Source organism: Cottoperca gobio, chromosome 5, assembly GCF_900634415.1.
Source record: "Cottoperca gobio chromosome 5, fCotGob3.1, whole genome shotgun sequence".
NCBI lineage: Eukaryota > Metazoa > Chordata > Actinopteri > Perciformes > Bovichtidae > Cottoperca > Cottoperca gobio.
The window spans coordinates 17,216,063-17,241,200 of record NC_041359.1 but is presented as its reverse complement, the minus strand read 5'-3'; the positions used below and the strand labels follow the sequence as shown (position 1 = coordinate 17,241,200).

The 25,138-nt window shown below is 41.9% G+C and overlaps 1 protein-coding gene across 3 annotated transcripts in view; it reads right to left on the bottom strand.

Annotated features, from left to right (window-relative positions):
* celsr2 (cadherin, EGF LAG seven-pass G-type receptor 2) overlaps positions 1-25,138 on the bottom strand; it is a 60,095-nt gene that overhangs the window by 23,963 nt on the left and 10,994 nt on the right. For all 3 annotated transcript variants that reach the window (XM_029431266.1, XM_029431267.1, XM_029431263.1), the window contains exons 2-5: positions 13,945-14,640; positions 5,142-5,364; positions 410-525; positions 214-302 (exon numbers count right to left, since the gene is read on the bottom strand). In XM_029431266.1, the coding sequence (XP_029287126.1) occupies positions 214-302; positions 410-525; positions 5,142-5,364; positions 13,945-14,640 (1,124 nt within the window). The remainder of the gene's footprint in view (positions 1-213; positions 303-409; positions 526-5,141; positions 5,365-13,944; positions 14,641-25,138) is intronic.

The following is a 25,138-nucleotide window of genomic DNA, read 5'->3' as shown; positions in this document are numbered from 1 at the left end:
AAAGAAAAGCTATTTCCAAATAGAAGCAAAATGAAGAGTTCTCCCTTGTAATACAATAGGTCTATATTCATTTACTTAATATTAATTCACTTAGAGAGCAAAATTATAACAAGCAAGCCATGTTTTGGAGAATGCCCTTGTCAGTGTGCAAGCTCCACGCTGAGACATTTATACTCGTCATTTGCCTGCATTGTCCTTTATTCTGGATCTTACCTTGTTGTAGTAGTGGACTTCCACCACATGCCACTGACCGTCGCTGACTCCTCCTCCGAGGAACGGTGAAACTGTAGTTTTGGTCTCGCCTGGGAAACAATGAACGAGGTGAATGACTGCAACACACTAACTGACAAAACAAAATGTCTGCAGTAAATCATAATGATAAAGAACAAATACACAATAACTGTCGTACCTGCAGAGAAGGTCAGCTGCAGCTGCTCATTGATGATTTCCATGGCGAGGAAGTCGTGTTTCTCATTGAAGCGGCCGTTGTAGAGTAACAAACCGTTAGGCTCTTTGGTGGCGAATCTGAAAAAAACAAACAACATTTGTCACTACACAATCTCATCTCTGTGTATTTCATGCATTTAAAATCTATATTCATCGTATGAATTAAAGGTTCAGGCAGCTGATATCCTTTACACATAAGGATACCAAACGACACAAACACTGACATGTTCTGTAAGAAAGCTTTCGCTGTCGGCCACAGAGAAAAGAAAGAGGGCCGGGGTTTCCTTTGACCCATTTAAAAATATCCCTACTATCTCCTCACAGTCACCTAGCCTCTCTTTCCCTCTGGAGTGCTACAGTAATGTAGTGTGACGTGTGACTTACTATGAGATGAGCTCCAGATTTAACAATGCAGAGGTTTGACAAAGATCAGTGAACAGATAATGAGGTTAACCATAAGCACAAGGCTGAGTCCAAAGGAAAGATATATATTTGCAGCACAGACACAGTGGAGGAATGCAGAATCTGCGTGCCGTGAATAGATATCACAGAGCCACATTAACTGACACACTACAACACAGAGACGGAAAACTAGGGCAATGTCAAAGCAGCACGTCGGGGAAAGTAAAGAAGACGCACACAGGGAGGCAGTTTGGAGTAACGACAGATTTCAAATATATTTTCTCTTGGAGGAGAACACAGACAGCTGCCAATGCTTCAACCAGCGTCTCAGTTTCAGACTTCTGTTTGCATCTTGATGGTGAAACCTGATCGCCCAGGGCCGTCGCGATGCATGATCCTCGCATATTAATGCACATTTTAATATTTCTGCGCACACATGGTTCATACTCGGGGACCTGATAGCTGACGGTGCCTCACTCTCAACAAAGTATGTGGTGCAGCACATGTTTAAAAATATCACAGTTTACCTGTCAGCTGAGGTCTGTGGTCGTAAATCTGATTCTGTGGAAATGGGTCACTGGGATGTGTGAAAGTGTGTTATAACATAAAAAAATCCAGCACTAACTACTGGATTCATTCATTAAGGATCCCTAAGGGGACCCAACAATGAGCCTCCTGTGCACATCTGCCAACCGAGAGGCATGTGTGGCTCACTGACATCTGTATTTTCTGGTCATTTACTTCATTTACATGCAGCTTCATTCCCTCAACATGACTAACGGCGTATTATTTAAAAAAAGATCGATCTCAGGCTGGCTCTGAAATACTGAAAACTTTCTTTTTTACCCCCAAATGGAACTGCAGTCTGCGCCTCAGCTGTTATTTTTAGGGGAAGTATGAAAACCATACATCTAAATATCTATACATGCGCTCAGACAACATGAGCAGCCCCCACACCCCCCCCCCCCCCCCCTTTCAGACTTCAGGGTCTGAGGGTCTACTGTACATTTGTACAGTATTCTTCAGCTGGAGAAGAGCCAGTGGGCATGGCCCTGCTGACCTGCTTACTGAGAAAAGCGATAATCATGACCTCGGAGTAAAAAGGATGCCGATGCTCCAGCTGATAATAAGAGCAGAGACAGAGCAGTCAGATGGCGTCGACACATCCAGTAAAAAAAAACAGAACGCCAACTAGAATCATGATCTAGTCTATTATTCTTCGCTAGGCTTCCAGTCTTTGACGGATCGATTTAAAAGGCTTCTCCACATTGCCCCCCGGAGCCCTCTGAACTATGAGAGTAATCATCCGGAGCTAAATACTGACTCATCTGGCATCACTGCGTGTCACATTAGGCACCCATCAGTAAAAATAACAACCAGCCTGCCCTTATGTAGGGAACCGTGTCACGCTATGCTAACATGCCACATAAGAAGTGTGCAGTGGGGAGGAAGAAGAAAAAAAAAGCCCACTATTGATTTTATAACTGAAATAAAAGATACAGAAATCTGTGTAGATTGATATAATGTATATGAACTGTTGGGAAAAGAAGGAGAATCCTTAATTAACTAATATTTACTTAATATTAACACTAATATGTTTTTGTTCTAGGGACGGCAGTGTCAGTAGGTCGATTCACCACTTTGGTCCAGACTGAAATATCTCAACAACTATTGAATGGATTGAGATTACATCTTGAACAGATATTAATGTTGAGGATGGATTCTACCGACGTTGGTGATCCTCTGACTTTACATTTAGCGCCCCCATGACATTGCCTTTTGTGGTTTTAAGTGAAATATCTCGACATGCCCTGAATGATATCTGGTACCGTCATTCATAGTTGCCAGAGGATGAAACTGAATTACTTCGGGGATCCCCAGACTATTTCTAATCACTAATAGTAATGGATGGAAACACACAATTAATTAATGTTTGCTGATTTTATGAGAATTATTCATGCTCATTTGGATGGAAACTTAACTAACAAGGTTTGTGGTTTTGATTCATGTCTCAAAAAAACATTGGATGGATGGCCATGAAAAAGACTTTCATGTTCCCCACGAGTTGAGTTGTAATAACTTTGTGATCCTTTAACTTTTCCTCTAGCGCCAACATTATGCCACAATATAAATGTGTCCAATACTTTGGTTTATTACCAAATATTAAAAAACTAATTCCCATCGGCCTCAGCTTCATTTTGTGTTTAGTGCTAATTTGCAAGTTGAATCATGCTAACACACTAAACTAAGATGGTGAACATGATAAACAATGTACCTGCTAATCATCAGCACGTTAGCATTATCACTATAAGCCTGTTAGCATGCTGACGTTAGCATTTAGCTCAAAGCGCTGCTGTGCCTCAGTACAGCCTCACAGAGCCGCTACGAGCATTTTGTTGAACCCAGGCTCTTGTATGAGTTGAACCAGGACCTAAACATCAGTTCAGTCACAGAGAATATTGAGATATCACGATGAGAAGAACTTAAAAGCCTTAATTGCGGCACTCAACAGCACAGAGATGTGATCGAATGAGACCTAAAATTAGCTGTCACATTCTGAGCCGTTCATCATAACAGAAGCTCTTTCTGGGAGAACCTGATCAGTGCAGGCTCAGGTAACAGAGCTACTTACTGACCTGCCTCAGGCTCTCAGTAGCAGCACCTTTTACACAGCTTCTGTGACCTGCCAATGAAATGTAGACCACTTTCAAAACTGGTTTGAGCAGTTCTCCATTAAAAAAGACTGTCATCTGAACCTTGCTTAAAGAAGGGCCGAGTCCATAAAGCTCACAAGAGGGATATTATTTCCACCCAGAGCCATTGTGAGTGTCAACCCTGCCAAGCACCTCTAAGGTGACAAGTAGTACAATGAGCAAAGCAAAATGGCAGGACACAATCCCTGTGATAGCATCCGAGAGGTGATACTTGTTGTCACTTGTTGTGACAGATATCTTACAGAACGGACGGCTTTTATCTTTTATTACATTTCATCATTACATATTCATGCAGATTGGACGTCCCGCTGTTTTTGCATGTGTTCAGTGTTCTAAAGCACCTCCACCTCCAAATGATCAAACACACAAAAGCTTTGGCTTTAATTTGCCGAACTGCTACTCCTGCATAATGCTGCTGACACACGTTGCTCATCTATGGAAACATATCTTCACATTGATGTCCATGTAGCGGGGGCACTGTGATAAGTTGAAGTAAAAACAGAAACCTTGCTAAAAGTAAAACTGTTTACTTTTAAAACGATTGAAATGCATTTTACATGAAGCATTTGCAGGTTTTTCTTTTTGTGCGGTGTAGGAAAAATAACAAACCTTGGGCTCAGATCTTTGCTATTTTTACTAAATGCTAATTGTGGCATGAGATAGCACCTCCAGCTCTCAGAGAAAGTGCATACAATTTAAAACAAAATCTTACTTTTAAAAATACCACATTTTCAAGGATAGGACTAAAAGAATATTGAATAAATATTGAACATTTGGGGGGAAATAACATCAAAACGACACTAATAACGAACCTGAAGCCGACATTAGTCGTATCCATGTTGCATATATTCAGAATGGCTGCCCCACTCTTAGTGGATTAGTCAACTAAAACTTCTGTAGTCGATTTCTTTAGTCATTTGGTCATTCTTTTAATGCTGAATAACTTATTTCCAAGAAAATTATGAGCACATCTCATTAAATCAATTAACCAATAAGTCGTCAAAACCGTGTGAGTGTTAGTCGACTAAGAATTTCTTTAATGGAGGACAGTCCTGGACTGCAGACTCATTAAGAGACGGCCTCTCTGGGGCTTCACCTCGGTGAGGGAGACTGTGCTGAAATAAGCCAGCCGCTGACTCACAGCTCAAAGTGACCAGTGACACTGACTGTAATAGGATCAGACTCACTCTTGGCTCTTTACATCCTCGTGGTATGCAAGTTACACGGCTCCTTCAGCTCACCTTCTGCACAACTGTTACCCCACAGTGTAGTGTGCGCACCTCTAATGTGCAGTGGTTCCGTATTTATAGCACAGAAACTATAATCTGATATCAAAGTAGCTCTCCAGGAGATGACTGTTGTTCAGTGAGCCCATTATTGCTATTAAACACCATTATGGTTACATAAATGTGAGGTGGGGAAAGCACACTTCAGTGGAGGGGATAGCTGGAGAGCGTGCATGCAGAAGTAGGACGTGGGGGTGGATGAGGAGTCAATCACAGATTGCTGAAAGGCGATGGAGCAGCGCAGGTGAGCCAGGTGAGCTGAAGCTTGTTGCAGGGAGACGTAGGTGCTTACGTGAGAGAGAGGGTGAAGTGAAAGCGCTGGCGGAGGCCCTTGAAGGTCAAGAAGGAGTGTGGGGGGAAGTTGCGTGTGGTCATCTCGCAGTAGGGCTTCTCGTAGCCGCCCGACGGACACTCGCACTTAAACCCGCCGACCAGCAGGTTGACACAGGAGCCGCCGTTCTTGCAGACTCCCAGAGCACAGCGGCCCGAGCGTGACGACAGCTCGCACCGCTCCCCTGGACACAGAGAGGTGGAGGGAGAAAGAGAAAGAAATGAGGATTAATATTGTTTGTGACAAGCAGTATCAGCTCAGTCATCCCTGCGGCTTCCAGCTCAGGGATCCACACGGCTATATGCTTCATTTCTGTCACTGCAGCTGTCCTACAATACAATATACAGCTCTGCTGTTCCAAACATACAGGAGTGGATGAAAAATGAATTATGACATTGTTAAATAATCAGGAGTCAGACTCAAATGTAGGAACAGTTTTCTCTTCACTGTGTCTGCAGTTTCAATGTTTCTCCCTCGTCTGTGTCACACCTAGTGTGACTCCTCCTCTCCTCTCCTCTCCTCTCCTCTCCTCTCCTCTCCTCTCCTCTCCTCTCCCCTCCCCTCCCCTCCCCTCCCCTCCTCTCCTCTCCTCTCTCTCCTCTCCTCTCCTCTCCTCTCCCTCCTCCTTCTGGGAATATGGCTGTAGTTTGTGCTGCATTCATATTTATATATATTCAGACTAGATGTCTCAAAGCAGTGCGTTGGACGTTTCTCTGCATTTAGATTCTAAAGCCGTCATATAAAGATTTATTTTACATATTTGCTTAATCCACCAATTATTTTCTTGATAAATCGATTTATCATTTTCTCAAAAGAATTTCAAGACATTGTGAGAAATGTCCAAAATCCAATTATATTCAGTTTACTATTATTGAAGACAAACAAATCCGATTTAAGAAATATTATAAAAGAGAGAATCAGAACTTCTGCTTGAAAAATTACTTTACGAATTAATTATCCAAATAGTTGCAGATGAACTTTCTGTAGATCCGATATTAATTTCATCCCGAGTCACAAACTGAGATTATACCTATATATAGGCATTGCCTATTTGTGATGATAATATAAGTATGGCGACATACTTCTACACATATTACCCTTTTTCTTACCAGAGCCAAAATATGACACCATACGCTTATTATCAGACTTTCAAAATCAGATTAAATCTAATTTATTCCATCAGATAAAATGTAATAAAATAATAGTTTTATTGCACTGAGCCATTGATGAGTTAAAGACATTTCTGCTGGATTAAATCACAATCAATTTATTCATATCGTGTTTAATACGAAGGTGGAGAGAATCACAGTGCTGAGGGTTTCTGTATCCTCTATAAATACTGAATATCTTTTGTTTGTCCCTAAAAACAAAACATTTGAAGAACGTTTTCCGACACTTTCTAGAAGTATTTATTGATTAACTGAGAAAATAATCAACAGATTAATCACTGATTGATCGCATTGAGCTGAAGTGCAGAATGAGACTGACGACTGTCCGTCACACCAGGTCAACAAAGCAAACAGCGATCAGTTTGAGGGGGAGATCCGTACAGCAGTCAGACGTGCACAGACAATGAGACTGTGTCGGGCCTTCGCCTCCTCGGCCCTGCAGTCCGGCTCACATGTGCCGTTTGTCTGGAGCCTCTGGATCGGGAGGCTGCAGCAGAGACCGTACACTCCCATGAGTGAGCTGGAATTTGTGTCAAAGCCACTCAGTCAGCAGTGTGGAAGACTTCCGCTGTGTACTACAGCACCACTGTAACACTGGCACACACACACAGCCCACATCTTCCCCCTGATACACAGGCCTTTTATTTACTCTCCGACTATTAATCACTCTATTCACAGTCCGCTGAAAGCAAGTTTCTTAGTGTTATCACTGTTGTTAGGGTACGTCTATTCAAAGTCAAAGTGAGGCCAAGAGATGCTGGATGATAATGACATTTTGATTTCTTTTGACTTATAGAGATGATTTTGCACCACAGAGACAAAAGAAACTTCATTTAGAAGACAGAGAATAAAGGCAACACAAATTATGAAAGGATTTTAAATTGTTAATGTGTAGAAATAATAAATAAATGCTTTGCAGTTTTGAAATAAGAAAGCTTTTGGGTTGCCATGTTGTGGACCCACATTCTGTCAACATAACTTGTTTTGCTTGCTTAAATCTTTAATTCATAAGGAAGAGCTCCTCCTGTGAACTGTTGACCTCCCGGAGGAAAGCTGCAGAGCGTCAAGGCAAAACCTTTGTTAAAGATTTACTAATATTTATAACTGCAGCGTTCATGTATTTATTAACCCTCAACCTTAGGTATTCTTTTATAAATGTGGTTTTCCTTGACTTGCATGTTCTCTACCTCACATCCCCATATGTATATGTATTTATTTATACTTTGTAATCATCACTGATTCGTAAGACACCAATACATTGTCTTTTAACCTGAAGCCTTCATTGACAACTTTATAAGTATGCCCTCCTCTAAAGTGGTGACCAAAGTAGAAACGTATAGTATGTCTCGGTGCCGCTCTCTTATAGAAGCAACAAAATGGAGCATAATAGCCGCTCTACACTGTCTGCTCTACACTGTCTGCTCTACACTGTCTGCTCTACACTGTCTGCTCTACACTGTCTGCTCTACACTGTCTGCTCTACACTGTCAGTTCTACACTGTCAGTTCTACACTGTCTGCTCTACACTGTCTGCTCTACACTATCTGCTCTACACTGTCAGTTCTACACTGTCTGCTCTACACTGTCTGCTCTACACTATCTGCTCTACACTGTCAGCTCTACACTGTCTGCTCTACACTGTCTGCTCTACACTGTCTGCTCTACACTATCTGCTCTACACTGTCAGTTCTACACTGTCTGCTCTACACTGTCTGCTCTACACTGTCTGCTCTACACTATCTGCTCTACACTGTCAGTTCTACACTGTCTGCTCTACACTGTCTGCTCTACACTATCTGCTCTACACTGTCAGTTCTACACTGTCTGCTCTACACTGTCTGCTCTACACTATCTGCTCTACACTGTCAGCTCTACACTGTCTGCTCTACACTGTCTGCTCTACACTATCGGCTCTACACTGTCTGCTCTACACTGTCTGCTCTACACTGTCAGTTCTACACTGTCTGCTCTACACTGTCAGTTCTACACTTTCAGCTCTACACTGTCAGTTCTACACTGTCAGCTCTACACTGTCTGCTCTACACTGTCAGCTCTACACTGTCTGCTCTACACTGTCAGTTCTACACTTTCAGCTCTACACTGTCTGCTCTACACAATTTACTGTTGTGTTCTTCCTAATGACAAATAGCTACTGCTGGCCAGCCGGCTGGAAAACAAAGCCTTTCAGTTACAGTGCTGTCTGCCTCGTTATTAATTCATCAACTTGCTGTAGGCAATAAACTACTTGTGTTTCTTTAGGCAGTCACAGTGGTCAAACATTGAGCTGTATTAAACACAGCTGCTCAGAGGGTTCAGTCACGACACTGACATGAGCTTTACTGTGGAAAACACATATTTGAAAGTATATTTTGGTACAAATGTGTACAGCTCTGCCTTACTGATTCCTGACAAAATGCTTTTCAGTGTTCAGTTCATCCCTGTGGGACGTCTCCTCCACAACAGCTTTACGTTGCCAGGTGAGCGACCCAGCGGGGCGAGGACAGGCTCACAGTCACAATCCTACAGAATGTCATGATCAATAATTCAAACATGTCTCCTCTGCTCTATTTAAGCCCCTGTATAAGTCCATCCCAGCGCCCACACTATGTTTGCTGCCAGCATCAATCATTAAGGCAGCAAATCTCACAGAGAACCTGCTTTTATTTAGACAGAAGGAGACGCTTCAGCACATTGAAAATCAATATAAATGTGATGGAACACATACTGACATTTTATAAAGTGTACATAAGAAGACTGTAGATAAACCTTCTGCTGATAACTGTAATCACACTGAAAATCAAGCTACTCCAAGAATTTATATCACGGAATATATATATATATATATATATATATATATATATATATATATATATATACATACATAGTATATATATAAATAGCAATGCCACTTTATTCCAGTATCGTGCAGCCCTGATATTAACACCTCTGCCTACACATTAGCTAAATTACTCTTGTTTTCCCCAAACATAAAATGAAAAAAGCAGGTGATAATTTATCTGCTAAATGGGTTTTGTTGCTTTTAACCGCTATTCCAGCTCATCATAAATTGATCCCAAAGGATCTTCACATACACAGAGAATAAACTAAATAGATAAAATGTGACACAGACGCCTGATAAGTGTGCGGCTTGCTGATTGAACAACGTCCTGAAATACAAACATTTTGCTGCAGATATTCACACCTAAAACACAACAGCTCTTATTTATCTAAGATTGGTAAACAATCAAAAGCAGTCTTCAGTTGATCGATATTAAATAATTAAACCCGACAAGAGAATAAATAAAATATATAGTGTAACTATGCACCACCCATGTGTGCAAACTGTGTTTCCTCAGAGATCTTAGACCTGAACAGGTGTGTCTGCGCTGCATAGAAACAGACGAGCATCATCGACACACAACAAGCTCAGGCAGGCTGAGAGCAGGATTCACTTTCACTGCAGCAGAGACTCAGTTTGTTCACACAGATAAGTCCTGTGATGACCATGAGGTCAGTGTGAGGATGTTCATACAGCAGATGAAGATTAAATCAACACAGAAGCCATGCTAGAGTCGGTGATGGTCTGCACCACAGTGTAGAGGACAAACACAATCCAGTACATCGTCCAGCGCACATACAGTATTCTTGTGTTGTAAGAGGGGTATGCAGGAGTCCCAGAACAAAGCACAACGCTTCTCGAAATCATCCAGGACACCATGTTTTCTGTCTTTGTCTGAATTATGAAGGTGAATGATGAGATAAGGTGATCAGTAACCGAATAGATACAAATCTATATCTGTGATCTAATCTTCTCGTCACATCGCAGGTCATCGAGGACAGAACCACATCTCACACGGCAGTTATGAGTAGAGCTGCAACGATAAGTCGACTAATCGATTAGTCGATCGACAGAAAAGTAATCGCCAAATATTTTGATAATCAATTAATCGTTAACGGCAGACCAGTGCTGTTTTCAGCCTCTCAAATATGGAGATTTTATATCATATTAAACTGAACTGGTTACGGACCTACGAAACATTGGACTTTGAGAAACTGGGATGGACATTTTTTCACTATTTGCTGACATTTTATAGACGAAACAATTAGGAAACAATTGTTAGTTAGGAAGCACCGCAGCTTGGGATCATTGTTGCATGTCATCCTCCATCTTTCTCTCCCCTTGTTTCCTGTCAAATCTCTACTATCAACAACCCATAAAGGCATTAAATCCTCAAAAGAAAACGTGTACTAAACAATAGCGACACAACAGTCTGATCAGTATTGGAGCAATGCTGACCTTATAAAGTGGATTGGACCAGATCCACATTAAATTCAGTTTCTCCATCGATGTGTTCATTATAAAATGTCATACGATGTCTTACGATACACACAGTGAGGTATACAGATTTGAAATGAAAAAGAAAGCACTGGTACTGGTTCGGGAATCTGTATTGGCTGATACGGGATGTGTCTGGCAGAGTTTTCTTTTTTCATGCCATCTCTCAGAAGCAAATTAAAGTGGCTTTCAGTGCTTGGCATGCGTGAATTTAAAACACTGGTGTGATGTGAAAAATAAATTCACCAGTTTTTGCTCCAAAAACCATGTCTGCACAATAAAACACCAGAAATGTATTCTCGATTATTCAATGAATTACTAGAGCAGTGAGCTGATGAATGATCATCAAAAACACATGCAGGATGGTACAATTGACTCATTTCATAAGGATGAGGGGAAAAAAAGACTCACGTCGTATGTTTTAAGAGAAACATGAGAAAAGAAGAAGAATGACATGTTGTTGTTCAACATCTACAGAATGACTCAGCCGAACCAAATCATTCACGCCGTCCTTTTGAAGAACAGCAAATATGATGGCTGTTACATTTTTTTCTTTTCTTTCGCACTACCATCTGGCAACGCCTACGGTCCAACAGTGACACACACACACACACACGTCCATGCACCATTAACACATAAACATTACACAGATTGTCCATCCAACTTTCTTACACACATAATCGCAGCTTTTCAACACTTCAGCTACCCACCCGAATCACATAGAGGGAGCAATTTAGCACTCACACACACACGCACACGCATACGCACACACACGCACACACACACTGTGTGAGGAGACTGGTGAACTCAACGCTCACTAAAGCAGAACAGTGGGAGTTATAGATCACAGAGGAAAATACATCAAATGAAAACCTGAAGCCTGAACGACCTCGTTTGATCAGACAGTCTGACGGCGAGATTCAAACATCTTAAATCATCAGCTACATAACCACATTCACTCTCACATAACTCGACAAGTTCTGCAAACAGGGTCCAAACCCCCATACTGATGGAGATTAATGAAGCCGATTGGGGTCCCTGCTACAGGGAGAAAATACGCCCACTTCCCCCACTCACACATTCACTCTCCGTCTCTGCCGATTCACGTTAAAAGCACCTGCAGTTCAGCTTCACCGCCCACTGCTGCTGTGCACAAGAATATGTAAGTGCCACTCAACCTGGACTCTGAGTGACTGAGCCCACACGTTCAAAAGCCCGACACTATTTCAGGCTTCATAAACAGCGGCATAAATAGGTGAAAAAACCTTTTAATGTTTGATGGGGAATAATGGAAGCAATGCCATTACAGAGAGCACAAAGACAACAGCGTGAATACAGCTGCACTTTCTGCTTTCCAGTTTAGATATTTATTTTAACAGGAGACATTTTTGTTTTGAGAGCAAATGTTACTTTTAGTTTAAGTTAAAGTGATCATTTCCCCAAAAAGAGAAAGTCTTTAGCTGTTCATCACCTCAGACATCTGCTATTACAATGTAACTTATATTATAATACGTCAGCATTTATCTGTCGATTATTTCTTGCATTGATAATCTGTATAATAATTGTATTAATAATTCAAATCTGAATCTGTAAAGTGAAGTAAATGATGTCTCTTTGAATAGTGGAGTAGAAATAAGAAAGTAAAGTAACTGACAATTGTAATTAAGTACTTGTACTTTATGTTACTTAACATTTAATAAACCAGCACAGCTTCAAAGACGAGATGAAACTCTAAATCACATTAAAAAGTCAGGGTTTGACCCACTTAACCTCTCAACAAAAAGATGGGGCAACTATCCAAATATTCATGCCGTATAAATTAGCATTTTTTAATTTGCTTCCTCTTTAAACTCTTTTTCAACTTCTCCCTTTTCCCCTTAACCATAAAACGTGTGAGAAGAAGTCTTTAACCCTTTGAGGATGTGAATAATATTTGGAGCAGAGACTGAATAACAAGTCCTGCAACGGTTCGCAATTCAGCTGCCAACAGTAATAAATTAATTCTTCATTATCGCTGCGAATATACTGTGTGCTTTGTGATATTTTTTTTCTATCTCAGGTAGTTTTACTACAGGGCATTTTACAGCCAGGGGACAGTCTCCATCTGTAGCCATCTATAATTAATAATTTCCTTCCTCTTGTTCCACTCAGCGATACTGAGTGGAACAAAATACGATTCACAAAGTAAAGATTTCTCTGAAAACCCCAAGCCTCCAAATAGACATCAGTGAGGAAACAGAGGTTTGTTATATCATCATTCCTGTTCTTTGACTTCTACTTCTACATCTCAGGAGGACGTTTTGAGTGTAGGTGTGAATAACTACGTAGGTATTACAGGTTATTCAATTGCATTATAAATAGAAATGGATTTTGACCACAAATGCAGTAAAATGAAGCGTAAAAAGACTTCGTTCAGAATACAAGATTCAATTTGTGGTTAATGCCAGACTTTAAAAAAAACACTTCAACATGATCAGGTCATATCACATATTTTCCTTATATCGTTCATCCCTAAGTGGCGTTCAGCTCAAATCACTGACATTCGTCTTCTAGCGTTTACAGAAATGCGTAGCGACTGTTAACTTCCGCTGTGGCCGACATCAGATCAATAACTCATCACTCAGCCTTTGTCTGCAGAGCTGCGGTCATCAGTGTACAGGACGGTCTATAAAGGGCCAGGTTCAGTAAAGAGCTTGAGAGGGGAGTGAGTGGGACAGATGTGGAAATTAAAGCCCCCATGGGATCTTTGTGAAGGAGAAGAAATTAACATTTTCAAAGCTACATGAGGACACCGCTTGTCAGAAATTGTACCCTTTCACCTTCTACGTTTGAAGACGTGGGAACTGACGTGGGACAGGCAGCTAAACCCCCTGTTAGGCTTGGGGGGTTTAGGTATTACAATATAGCAGGATATTTAGAAATCCCAAGGTATGATTTTCAATACCGTCAAAAATACAAATGCTCCTCTCACTGATACGGAGATGCTGCACTGAGGTGAGGTGTCGCACTGCGCTCGAGATGACTTATTCCAGCTACAAAAGCAGTTTATCAGCCACGTGATTGAATTCTTTTCAAAGATTACGAAGAAATCAGAGTTATTGTTGTGAGCCGCTGTGTGTGCCGTGTGAGAGTAGAAAGCTTGATAAGCGCAGCAACAGTAAGTAAGCAGGTCAAATGGTTAATGAAGCCACGCGATGAGGCTGACTGTAACATAAACACAACACTGCTTCATCAGTTGATGTTAAATGAGGGCTCTCACCTGTGTAGTCCTCGAAGCACTCGCAGGTGTAGCCTCCCTCTCTGCTTCGACACACACCGTGAGCTCCGCAGGGTTTCGAGTAGCAGAGGTCAATCTCCGTCTCGCAGTAGTCTCCTGTGAAGCCGGTGGGACAGCGACAGCGCAGCCCGGCGATGGGGTGGATGGGTCTGAACAGGATGGTATCTGATGCAACAAACGGCGCCAGGCTGTCGAACTTCAGCACGGAAACACACTTCATGTAGTTCTCACACGGCTCTCGGAGGCAGATGTTGTCGTCAAAGGGAAGAACTTCCTGCGAGGAGATCTTAGCGAGGAGGCTGCGGTTCAAGTACAGCCTCTCCTGGAGTTCCTCCGAGCCGAAAAACTCTCCTCCACTTTCAACCCCTCTCCCAGGCCTGTCACCGACCCCTCCAAGCCGCTGGTTTCCCTCCCCCAACACAGGCACAGCCACAGACAGGCTGACGTTGAGGATGCGAGCGCTGACGTCCGTGTCGTCTTGGATGTTAAAGATGACGACGTCTTCGGGGGCGGCGGACAGGACGCGGGCCACACCGTCGAGGAACTGGGCGAGCAGCAGGGAGAGGAAGTGCTCCTGGGAGGTGTTGGCCAGCCTCAACGTGATGCTGTTGGACAGCATTTCATCAGTGATGATGGTGACTTGGAGAAGACACTGGGCTGACACCGAGTGGACACCATCTGAAAAAGACCAGAAGAAAAGAGCGATTAACATCAGACTACTGGGAGCTTTATATTTTGGAGGTGTTCTTAGTGGTAACGATTAACAATTCTCCAAATCCACAGTTCACTCAGACCTCGGGGGGGGGGGGGGGGGGTTAGTGTCTACATGTCTTGGTTTCATTACATAAATTAACTTTATTAATTAACGTCACATAAATTAACTGAGGACCATTCTACACGTTGCTGATAATTGACTTTGTCGCTTAGAAAACGTACAAATGAAACTGCACTCTCAGGTTTATTGGCAGCCAGAGTCTGAGAGCCTCGCCTTGAAACAGTAAAGGGAGACAAACCACGACACAAGACCGTGGACGTTGAAGGAGGAGGCTGGTATATTCTATATTTCTGACACAAACCGCATGAAAAGATTAAAGTTACTTTGGTCTGTCTCTCAATACGTCTAACCTAAGTCTTTAAAAACCCATCAACATGAATATAAATGGATATTTTATTGTAGATTATCTTAAATTGTACAAAAAAACAGTGATTGCAGCATCAACACAGGGAACAGCTGCTTGGATAAAGTAAATGTAGGAACGATGCAGGTACAGGCATGGTGGAGATGTATGCAGCAGTTCAAGTATGTGTAGGAGACCCGCGTGTGTAAACAGGTTGTTACTGTAAGGACAGCTAATAATGAGGGACTTTACTGCTAAATTGTACACAAATTGACACTTAAATGAATATCAACACTCTTTTAATGCATAGTCTTGGCTCAGACAAGTGTTTCTTTGTTTTTTGCTCATGTGCCAGAACAGATAACAGACGTATGCCAAGACTAAGTTTATGTTTTCTTTCAATACATTCCAAGTTTCTAATCAGCCATTTCACGCCTGTATTCACAACTCCTCCTTCTTTGCTTTGTCCGGAAGCAGAGATGCTACTTCATTATACATGCCATGCTGAAAGCCTTGAGTCTCAAATTCAACGGTTACAGCATTTCTCATCTCATCTTTTATCTTGTTGGTTTCACCCTGTTAATGTTTTATCTTCTATACATTCAATCCTTTGTCTTTGACTGAAGACATGCAGTGTTTTGACTGCTATTATACAGTAGCTCTTCACTGTACAATACATTAATACCCGTGTTAGGCCTTTATTAGCCACGTCAGACTTGTGATGTAGATGTTGCTGTTAGTGAATAAAACATACATTATTCTCTTTCATTATGTCGCCTTGCATAGTAAACATACTTAAGCCTATGCACCCCATTTACGTTGACTTTGTTAAGCTTATTTTCTTGCTTGCTTCTCTACTTTAACCGCATTTACAATAAAAACAAAACTGCTCATCAGCTGAAAGTCACTGGCAGGAGCGGTCAGAGCGCTGCGCACTGAAGAGTGAAGTTATAATAAACCGTCCAATCACAAAGAACACAAAATGCTTGTGCTGTTCGTTGCTAACCAGCACAAAACCTATAGATCTGAGTCAGTTACAGCTTCGAGGTTGCCCTACATCCAGCAGACAGAGGAAGTCTGCAACACATGTACAACTCAACCTGAATCCTTCAGCTCTCTGCACGTGGACAAGAAGTCAAAGTCGACCATATGTTTGTCTCATCATCTCTGGACGGAGCTTCTAATATCTGGGGGTAAAGTGGCATTAGCCCTTAAAATGTCTCTAAATATATGATAGTAAGAAGTTTTGCTAACATTAGCCTCCATAAGCTACTAGGCCAAGTCAGGCTGTAGTAGTGAAAGTATAATGGACTGAGAAATGCTTTATTACTTATGAATTTAACTTGCTTAAGCAATTTAATCCCTCAAAAGTGACAGTCTCTCTTCAAGGTCACATAGAGACCACTATCATTTAGTCTATCTCACCGCGAGCCTGCAGTTTTCTGTAGCCTGAAGAGCAAACACAAAAACAGCCTTAATCAAATCAAAAGTGTCATGAAAACAAGCCTCACCCTCCAAAATAATCAATGAGCGCTTTGTGTTGGGCGTCTGGACGCCGGCCAGAGAGCAGAACCTGCGAGCAGGACTCGCACAAACAAACAGCACTGCCCAAAGTTACCAGATCCCGGGTTTGGCACTGGGCGAGTTTAAACTCAGAGTGCCAAGGGAGGGGGGAGGAAGAGGAAGAGAGGGAGGGGGTCATAGAGGAAAAGAGACAGAAGCATGTTCGACACGGCTTTAATCCTTCTGCTTTCAGTCAAGCGCTTCCAGCACAGTAATAATACAGGGCCTTAGCAGAGGAAGTGGGGGAAATCAAAGTACAGAGACGAGCAGGGTCGCTCCTCTAATTCACACTTTACTGTAAACACACACACACAAACGCACACACCTGTGCACACAACAAAACATTTAAGAGGGGAGAACATAGCAGAGAGCCACAACAAAGGCAGAGTTTGGGCTCTATACCTTCAAAGAGAGGAGACATTTACAACTCGAGATGCAACTGATGATTGTTTTCATTATCAGTCAATGTGCAGATTCTTCTTCTGATACATTGACTTAAGGTGTCACAAGGTTAACAGGATAAGAAAAAAACAGTTCTGCTTGACCTCATAGTTTTCCTTTTTACTGACTTTTCTCTGATCTTGGTTTTATTAATGAAATATTGGATCGTTTACCTCTTTGGGCGTCTAAAAATGGTCCATTTAAAACAATCTGAACATCACTTTATGCCCATCACAAGTCCAAGTGTCTTCAAAAAGCTTGTCTAAAACTCAAATATATTTAATTCACAGTCATTAAAACAAAATGACAGGTGGACACTGGAAGCAGGTTTGTGTTTTCCCTAAAGAAAAAGACTTAAATGATAAATCAATAATCAAAATGAGTCATTGAAGGCTAATTGAAAGCAAGGTGAGTTGTACATGCAGATACAATCTACCTGTGAAAATGTGACACTTTTATTTAAAATGTTGGCAGGTTTGAGACCGAGGAGTGTTTCAACTGCAGAACCTCACGGGAGACAAATACAATACTGGCTGCTGTCCAGTGAAGCAGGCGTGTTATTACTTTTGCAACATTTAACTGACACTGAAATCCTTTCAAACCTGAAGAAACAAACCAACAACAACCGACTCTCTGCTTCTGCCAGTTTCCTGCTCATCCATTCAGCTCATATTATAACTGATACTCTGCAGCAACAGTAGCCAGAAAACACAGCTCTCAGTGAACAGAGGCTCTTAAAGGTTAGGCCACATATATAAGGACAGAAATCGCCTTAATTATGTCCTATGCCAATTTGCATTCTTGGTCGGGAGCTCGGGCAGAGCTCCAGACGTAGACGCAGCGCTGGGAAACTGAGCGCGAGGAGAATCTCCTCTGAAAGGAACCAGACCATCCTTCAAAGAGGTCATTCTCCATGGAAGGATCCTCCGCTCAGGAACCGAGGGTAAGCGGACAGTTTTGGGCCAAAAAGGAGGAAGAGGGGGATGCATAGTTGGTGACGAGACAAGGTGCCAGCTCTGAAGTGTGACACTACTCTCAGCCCAGAGCTCAACCCCCTCTGGGCCTCTGGGTGCCAGGAATGCTCTCAGCTAGGAAGTGGCGCCAGGGAAAAGATTAAACACACACTGTGGCTGCAGGACTGCCAAGACTGTGTACGGCATTGTGTATGTGTGTGTGTGTGTGTGTGTGTGTGTGTGTGTGTGTGTGTGTGTGTGTGTGTGTGTGTGTGGGTGGGTGGTTGGGTGGAGGTCATCAATACGTCAATACAGAGAAGTGTACATTGAAGCGGAGGAGGTTTAGTCATCACTGAGGTTGACGAAAACAGGCTTCATGACATTAACATTTAAAAGACGGGATCGTTGTTATTCAAACACATCAAAACTCACTTTTTTGGTCGTAACTTGATCATCAGATGCACAGAAACAAAGCTTCTTGTTTTCACCCGTTTTCTTCTAGTATATAAACACAATACTCTGCAGGCTATTGCTTGTTTTCCTAATATCAAATCAGGCCGATGCAGAGCCAAGAGATCCTCCATGACATCTCTGATAATAAACGGAGGAATGTAAACAAGCTGAGTCATTATGATTTACAGAGAGGAGTCTCTCAGAGACATACAGAGGCCATGTTTGATTGTAGGTTGAGGTCTCCACACAGAGAACATAAATTAACAGCCAGGGAGGTTGGGGAGGGGAGGTGTACAGCTTTTTATCTCTGAAATATTAATGAAACCCAGTTTCAACCACCGTCAAGAGAATAATGAACGACAAATACTTCACTGACACAATCTAATAGGAACCCAGAGAGTCTTTAGGTCAGAGTGGTTGATTTAAGTACACATATAGTCAAACCAAGATATATATTGATTTCTGCTAAAAGCCTATGAGGGATCTTAGTGGCTGGGATAATAAACTGCTGAGGGAGACAGAGAACAAATCAGGGAGACTGGTCTAATTAGTCCACAAAGTTGCCATTAAATCTCCCAGTTGAATCCCAGAAAATGTCAACAAAGTCATGGTGGATAAAGATCAGGACTCTGTGACCAAATTACTGAGGACAGAGACATCACCCGACAGAAACCCCGACCCTCTCCTGCAGAGCTTCTTCCCTGAACATTTAGCAATTATTTTTGCTTTCCTCTCTCTGTATTTAGATTATATTTGGATGTTTTTGCCTTTTTGTCTTAATGTAGAGGAGAACATTATAGAGGGAAAGAGACTGAAGGGACAACAACATTCAGAATTCTGCAAGTCTGAGCTGCGTGGACACATAAACTGTGTCCCAATCAAGGAGCCAGCAACCAAAGGACACAGCGAATGAAGGCGTCACCTTCAGAGGTCTGAAGGTTAGTGGGCTGCAGCACCTGCTCTACAGATAAGTCTGCAGAGAATTTCATACAGCACCAGTGCAGGTTTCTGCCTCACAGAGAAAAGACTAATGGAGCATTAAAGTCTTTATCGACTAAGACCAGAGAGGTGCATTCAAATGATTAAAAGAGGTTGAGAAACAGCAGATAATTCAACCCATGACACCCAGTTTATGAGTTGTGACGTAAACAAGCAACGCACCAGGCTAATGAGGAGTATACAGTTAGGCATAATGTTCATCATAAGAACCCTTTCACACATGCACCCGGAACCGGAAATTGTCTAGACATTACCCATTTCGGTCAGTAAGGACCTACGTCAGACAAATTAAACGGCAAGAGACTCGGTTGTTGATGACCAAATGACCAACTGGGTGTGTGACCGTGGTGTAATCTGCATCATGTCGTGCTAGCAAAGACTCCACCCCTCGCCTAAATGAAGCAGAGTATTTCCAGTGAGTCAGAACGCTTCACACACGGACAATCTCCTGTTGTGTTGCTACATGTGTGGAAGGGTTCATATGAGAAAACAGCCACAGTGTGCGTCAAGACCTCAAAACCTGGCTGCTCCTAATGTGCAGGTTAAACACAGAGCCAATGAAAACACCTTCCAGTTATTGTGGGGAGGGGAAACACATTACAAACACTATATACATACCATTTATCATCATGACAGTGGGGTGAAGATAAATAATCGCACTCAAGCAGCAATTCATCACGTCTAATGGTTCACCGTACAGAACGCCACAATCAAACAAAACCACGGTAATGCTGTGATCCGCGGCGGCAGATACTCCCTCAGAGGCCACTGTGTGTTTCTAGGCAGTAGTGTGTCATGATGAGGGGGAACCTCCGGGTAAGAAGGTAATGAGGTTGAGCAGAGCCTGTCTTAATTATTCAGCATCAGTACACTACAGTATGTGCAGCACGCACTGAGTACTCACTACATCAAAGAGCGCAAAGATGGGGTCCCATTTCCAAGATCAATAGGGAGATCATAAATTAAAAATCTCTTTGGAGGGAAAAGGCCTATGGATGTCTTTGCAGTTCACAGCCTATACAGCTGCAACCAGCGAGCCGCGCTGCAAACTTACAAGCTTTGATGAGTTTACGATTTGGGAATGAACATGCAGAGCGTTACTTTCTGTTTGGTTGTTTGTTTCAAGGCGGATCAGTGAGATCTGGGCTCAAATTTATCAAACTGCTAAAAGTGAAGAATAACGATAGAAAAGAAAAGCGATATACTCCTGCTTCCAGCTAAGTGTAAGAGCAGCTTTCAAGTGATCACATGTGTGCTGAGAGACACCTGCCATGTGGCTCCTTCTCTAAACATCTTTACATTTACACGCAAAAACCTATACAATTGTATTTTTTATTTAAAAGCTCTTATAACTTCATCCTAATTATCTCCAGTGGAAGATACTGTGAGAGTTGAAGGGAGGGCGGAGGGAGAGACGTGAGGCAAAAGAAGAAAGGCGAAAGGGACAGGTGCTCATGGAAGCAATTAAGGTACTTATAAAACCTTTCGCGCCCGATTGCTGCAATTTGCATCAAACATCATACTCTTCCTTAGAGTCATAACTCAAATCTGAACCCGCAGACAGAACACACATATTTTTAGATTATACTTTCCAAGGATATCATTATCGCTGATGTCCCTTGGCAATATACTTCCCTAAACTGCTTAGGAATGATAGAAAAGGGTACTTATAACTACAGAACTTGCCTGAGAATCATCACATTTTTAAGCTCTCTTAAGTACCAAAGTAATCCAGAGATAGTTGTCTGAACAGTTGACTGTATGTTGTCTGTAATGGATACACACAGGAACAGCTGATTACTTTTAATGGTGCCAACTTGCCAACATGTAAAGAAATGATAGGCTAAAGATACGACGGTGACAGTGGTTGTCAGTCTGGTCCCGCAGCATCAGACTTTAAAGTCTCTGGTCTAATATATTTATGATATATAAATACATAAAAAGGGAGGAAATCAAAGCGAAATGGCTGAAGTGGTAAATAAATGAAAACTAAATTGGAGCAGGGAGGAAATTATGCTGCTGGTAGACAGGGTACATATCATAAAAACATATAATAAGGGGCAATTAGTACCGCAATGACAATTGAATGCAATAAAATGCATCTGAATTTTGAAATTGAACATAGACAGTTATCTAAAAATGAAATACAGTATTCTACAGGAAGAACAGCTGTCTCTGCCAAGTGTCTGCAGTCGGTATTATCTGTAAGAAACCAATGTTAACGAGCTACTAAAAGGTGACACTACTGTCAACAGTGTCATGTTTGCATGTTACCGACAAACACCAGACCACTGAGACCACACAAGGTCACAGAGAGACACGCAGCCACACCACACACCCAACCTGAGAGTACAGTCGCTGCGGGCGAACAACACGACACAGTTTAATTTAATTACAGTTAAATACTCTTGCCCTTGCAACAGTCTGAGACACACATCACCACATTAATTACCGGTGCTCTGCTGCTGTATGTGTGTGAGAACCTGACTAATGTGCTACCATACCACAGTCAGCGATCAGCAGCTACGTTGTGTCGTCACCTTGACAGGTTTATGGCTTGTCTGAAAGTAAACCCTACAGATGCTGGGATCCGTCAACATGGGGCCCGCTGAACTGTAAATCTGGCCAAGAGTGAAATCAGATGGGGCCGAAACACTTGTTAAAAAGTACAGAAGACAAGTGGAGCTACAACTGTTCAAACACACTGTACTACACTGTACTTGGACTATTTTGGTTCCATAACATGTCTTCTTTCAGACGAGTTCACATTTAGGTGTCTATTTTACTTTACTTTGTCTATTTGCGTCTGTGGATTTCTCCTAAACTCATCAAAAGTTAGTATTAGATAATGCCTCATTTCCATATTCAAACACACACTTTCAGAAAACTTAAAATAAATAATAATGGTCTACATGGACGTAATCAACTGGGAAAGCTGCATGGTTATATCTATTAGTTAAATGTTTTACCATATTCACCTGTAGCTTCTCGCCTTAAAACAAAAGAAAGTTGTAGCTTGTGAAATATAGACTATTTCTATGGCGGGTCATTGAAGAAAATACCAAAATACAATTACAAACTGATTCATATATATATATATATATATATATATATAAACAAAAACAAAAAGAAGACCTGAAGCTGGCAGAAAACACAACCAGAATGTGGAGTTTACTTACATACAGGTTTACAGGCCATAACAGTCACAACAACCCAAAGGCTCACTTAAAGACTATTTTTCTCTTCTGTTTTTAGGATCTTTTGCGGTTTCATTGAAAATGGACGTGATGATTTTATTCCAGATGATTGTGGACATACAGGAACAGAAAGCACCCAGCAGGACAACAGGCTCAATCCTCACCTTCATACCAGTGAGCCAGCTGAGGTTCAATTAACACTCCAGTAAAAAACCAGACACTAATGAGGGCTGATGTGGGAGCCGAAGTTTATCATGATGTCGGAGCCGTGTGGCTCAGCGCTGCTCTGGCAGGCAGAGTTTAAAACAGTCTCATCTGTAAGATCAAGCTCATCAGATACCTTCGTCATTTAAACCAAGTGCACTCTGTTTGGTGTCGATTTAATTTAAAAGCTGGAATCTCAAGTCCTGGGTGATCAAAAGGGAGGCAGTAAAATGTGGCTGAGGGGGACGGCCTGCTTGAATTAAACAGGGCTGAAAGGTGAAACACACTCAACTGCTGCCTGAATGGAGGCTGATGACTGGCTGGGGGGTGGAGTGGAGGCTATGCACTGCAAAGGGAGTGAACAGGTTTTTCATCTCATTACCCTTATACCCCCCACCCCCCACCCATCTCCCATCTCCCCTCTTCCTGACCCCCCACTAGACAAGCAACGGCCGAAGCTGACACCCCACCACCTCCACCACGCTCTGCATAAAACACTCTAACGACTCCCAACAGGCCTCCATCCTCCTCCAGCACACATCACCATCAGGACTCAAGACCAACGCTCAGTCACCACAACATGCTCTCCTGTTCTGATTTAAAACAGAACAAGGCTAAACTCATGTTTATTGTTTTTTCTTTTTCTTGATGTTGTTTTAAAGCCTCGTCTACAGGTATGCCATTCTGGTGGGTGAAAAATACTTAAATCGCTAAAAAGGTTTGTTTCATATATTTAGTACCACCATGGTCGCGTGTGTCCTTAATGATGGACAGGCTTTAACCTGTCATCCCATTTGATTGGATACGTTTGTATATGCCCCAGAGTTCAAGATGAGTCATCAAAAATACGCTTATGTTAACCAGGAAGAGAACATATCTAGCATTTGTCAAGAGATAAATCAACAACTATTTTTGATTTAAACTTGACATTTTTATTTTTATTTCACTGCGTCTTTAAAATACACACAAAATATATATTCCTATATAAAGGCCTACCACATCTACAATTATCCAATCTAATTTAAACGCTATATTGCCTAGCATTAGAAGCAATTGGCACTTGAGAAATTAGTAGCCTGGAGGGAAGAACACGTCCTGAGAACTGACAACGTTAAAGCTTCTCTAAGCACCAATAACATACTTGAACAACCTCCGCTTGGGGAAACTTTCAGAGCACAATGACAGCAGACTGAGGCGGATTTAATGTCGATGTGGGATAAAAGCTACTCACCTCCACCAGGTTGAGAACTGTGTTGTTGGTTTAATTGGTGGGAAAAAGCGGTAACGCCAAATTAAACACGTCTGAACACCAACAGTTCGTGTATAACAGAAAACCTACTTGCAAATCTCACTCTCAGAGGAGGGAATGAACAGCATGCTCAAACTCCTACGCAGCAGATCTGCTGTTATCTGAGCGATTTCAAGGCCGTTACATCGACACACAAATTACACCGAGCATCGTGATGTGCAAGTCCTCTGTGTGTGTGTGTGTGTGTGTGTGTGTGTGTGTGTGTGTGTGTGTGTGTATGTGTATGTGTATGTGTGTTTTCAATTGTTTCACAACTGAAGAATAAACAGGTTACATAAATATTCATACGTCCCCGACCTTGTTTTTGAAATAACGACTAAAGAAATCTAACAGTGCTGTAATTGGCTGTTTTATCTTCTTCTGCAGAGCAATTAAGCTTAAGTAGTTAGAAAAAAGAAAAAAGATCAGCTGTAATGATACACAACACAACAACACCTTAATCCTTACAAGTCAATAGTGAAAACTGCTGCTGTAGCTCAATGTCAAACCAAGGATTCAATCCAGAGGAGTCAGAGCAATCCCACAATTCCCTTTCCTGGTTCCTCCATTCAGGAGGAAAGCTGACTACGTCGGAGAGAGGCCATTCATACTCATTTGCGGACCCCGCCAAAGCATCCCCTGATGACACTTTTCTGCTGTATCGGAAATCCACAAGAAGAGAACATTCCTCAGATTCTTCCTCTATAGTGAAGCAGCTTTAAGTCACAGAAAAGGGCCTGAACGCCTCTGATCAGAACATTTGCATATCAAAGGAAAACGTCTGTCAGCGCAATAGTAAGGAGACATTAGCATGCAGAGACGTGACCAAGCATGAGGCCGTTATTCAAAAGTCATTTGATAGATATTGGATACTTAGCATCCAGCAGCACAATAAAGGACTTTGTCATTTATTAAGAAGCTTTAAAACAGAGCAGGCAACAACTCAAAGTCATATTCAAG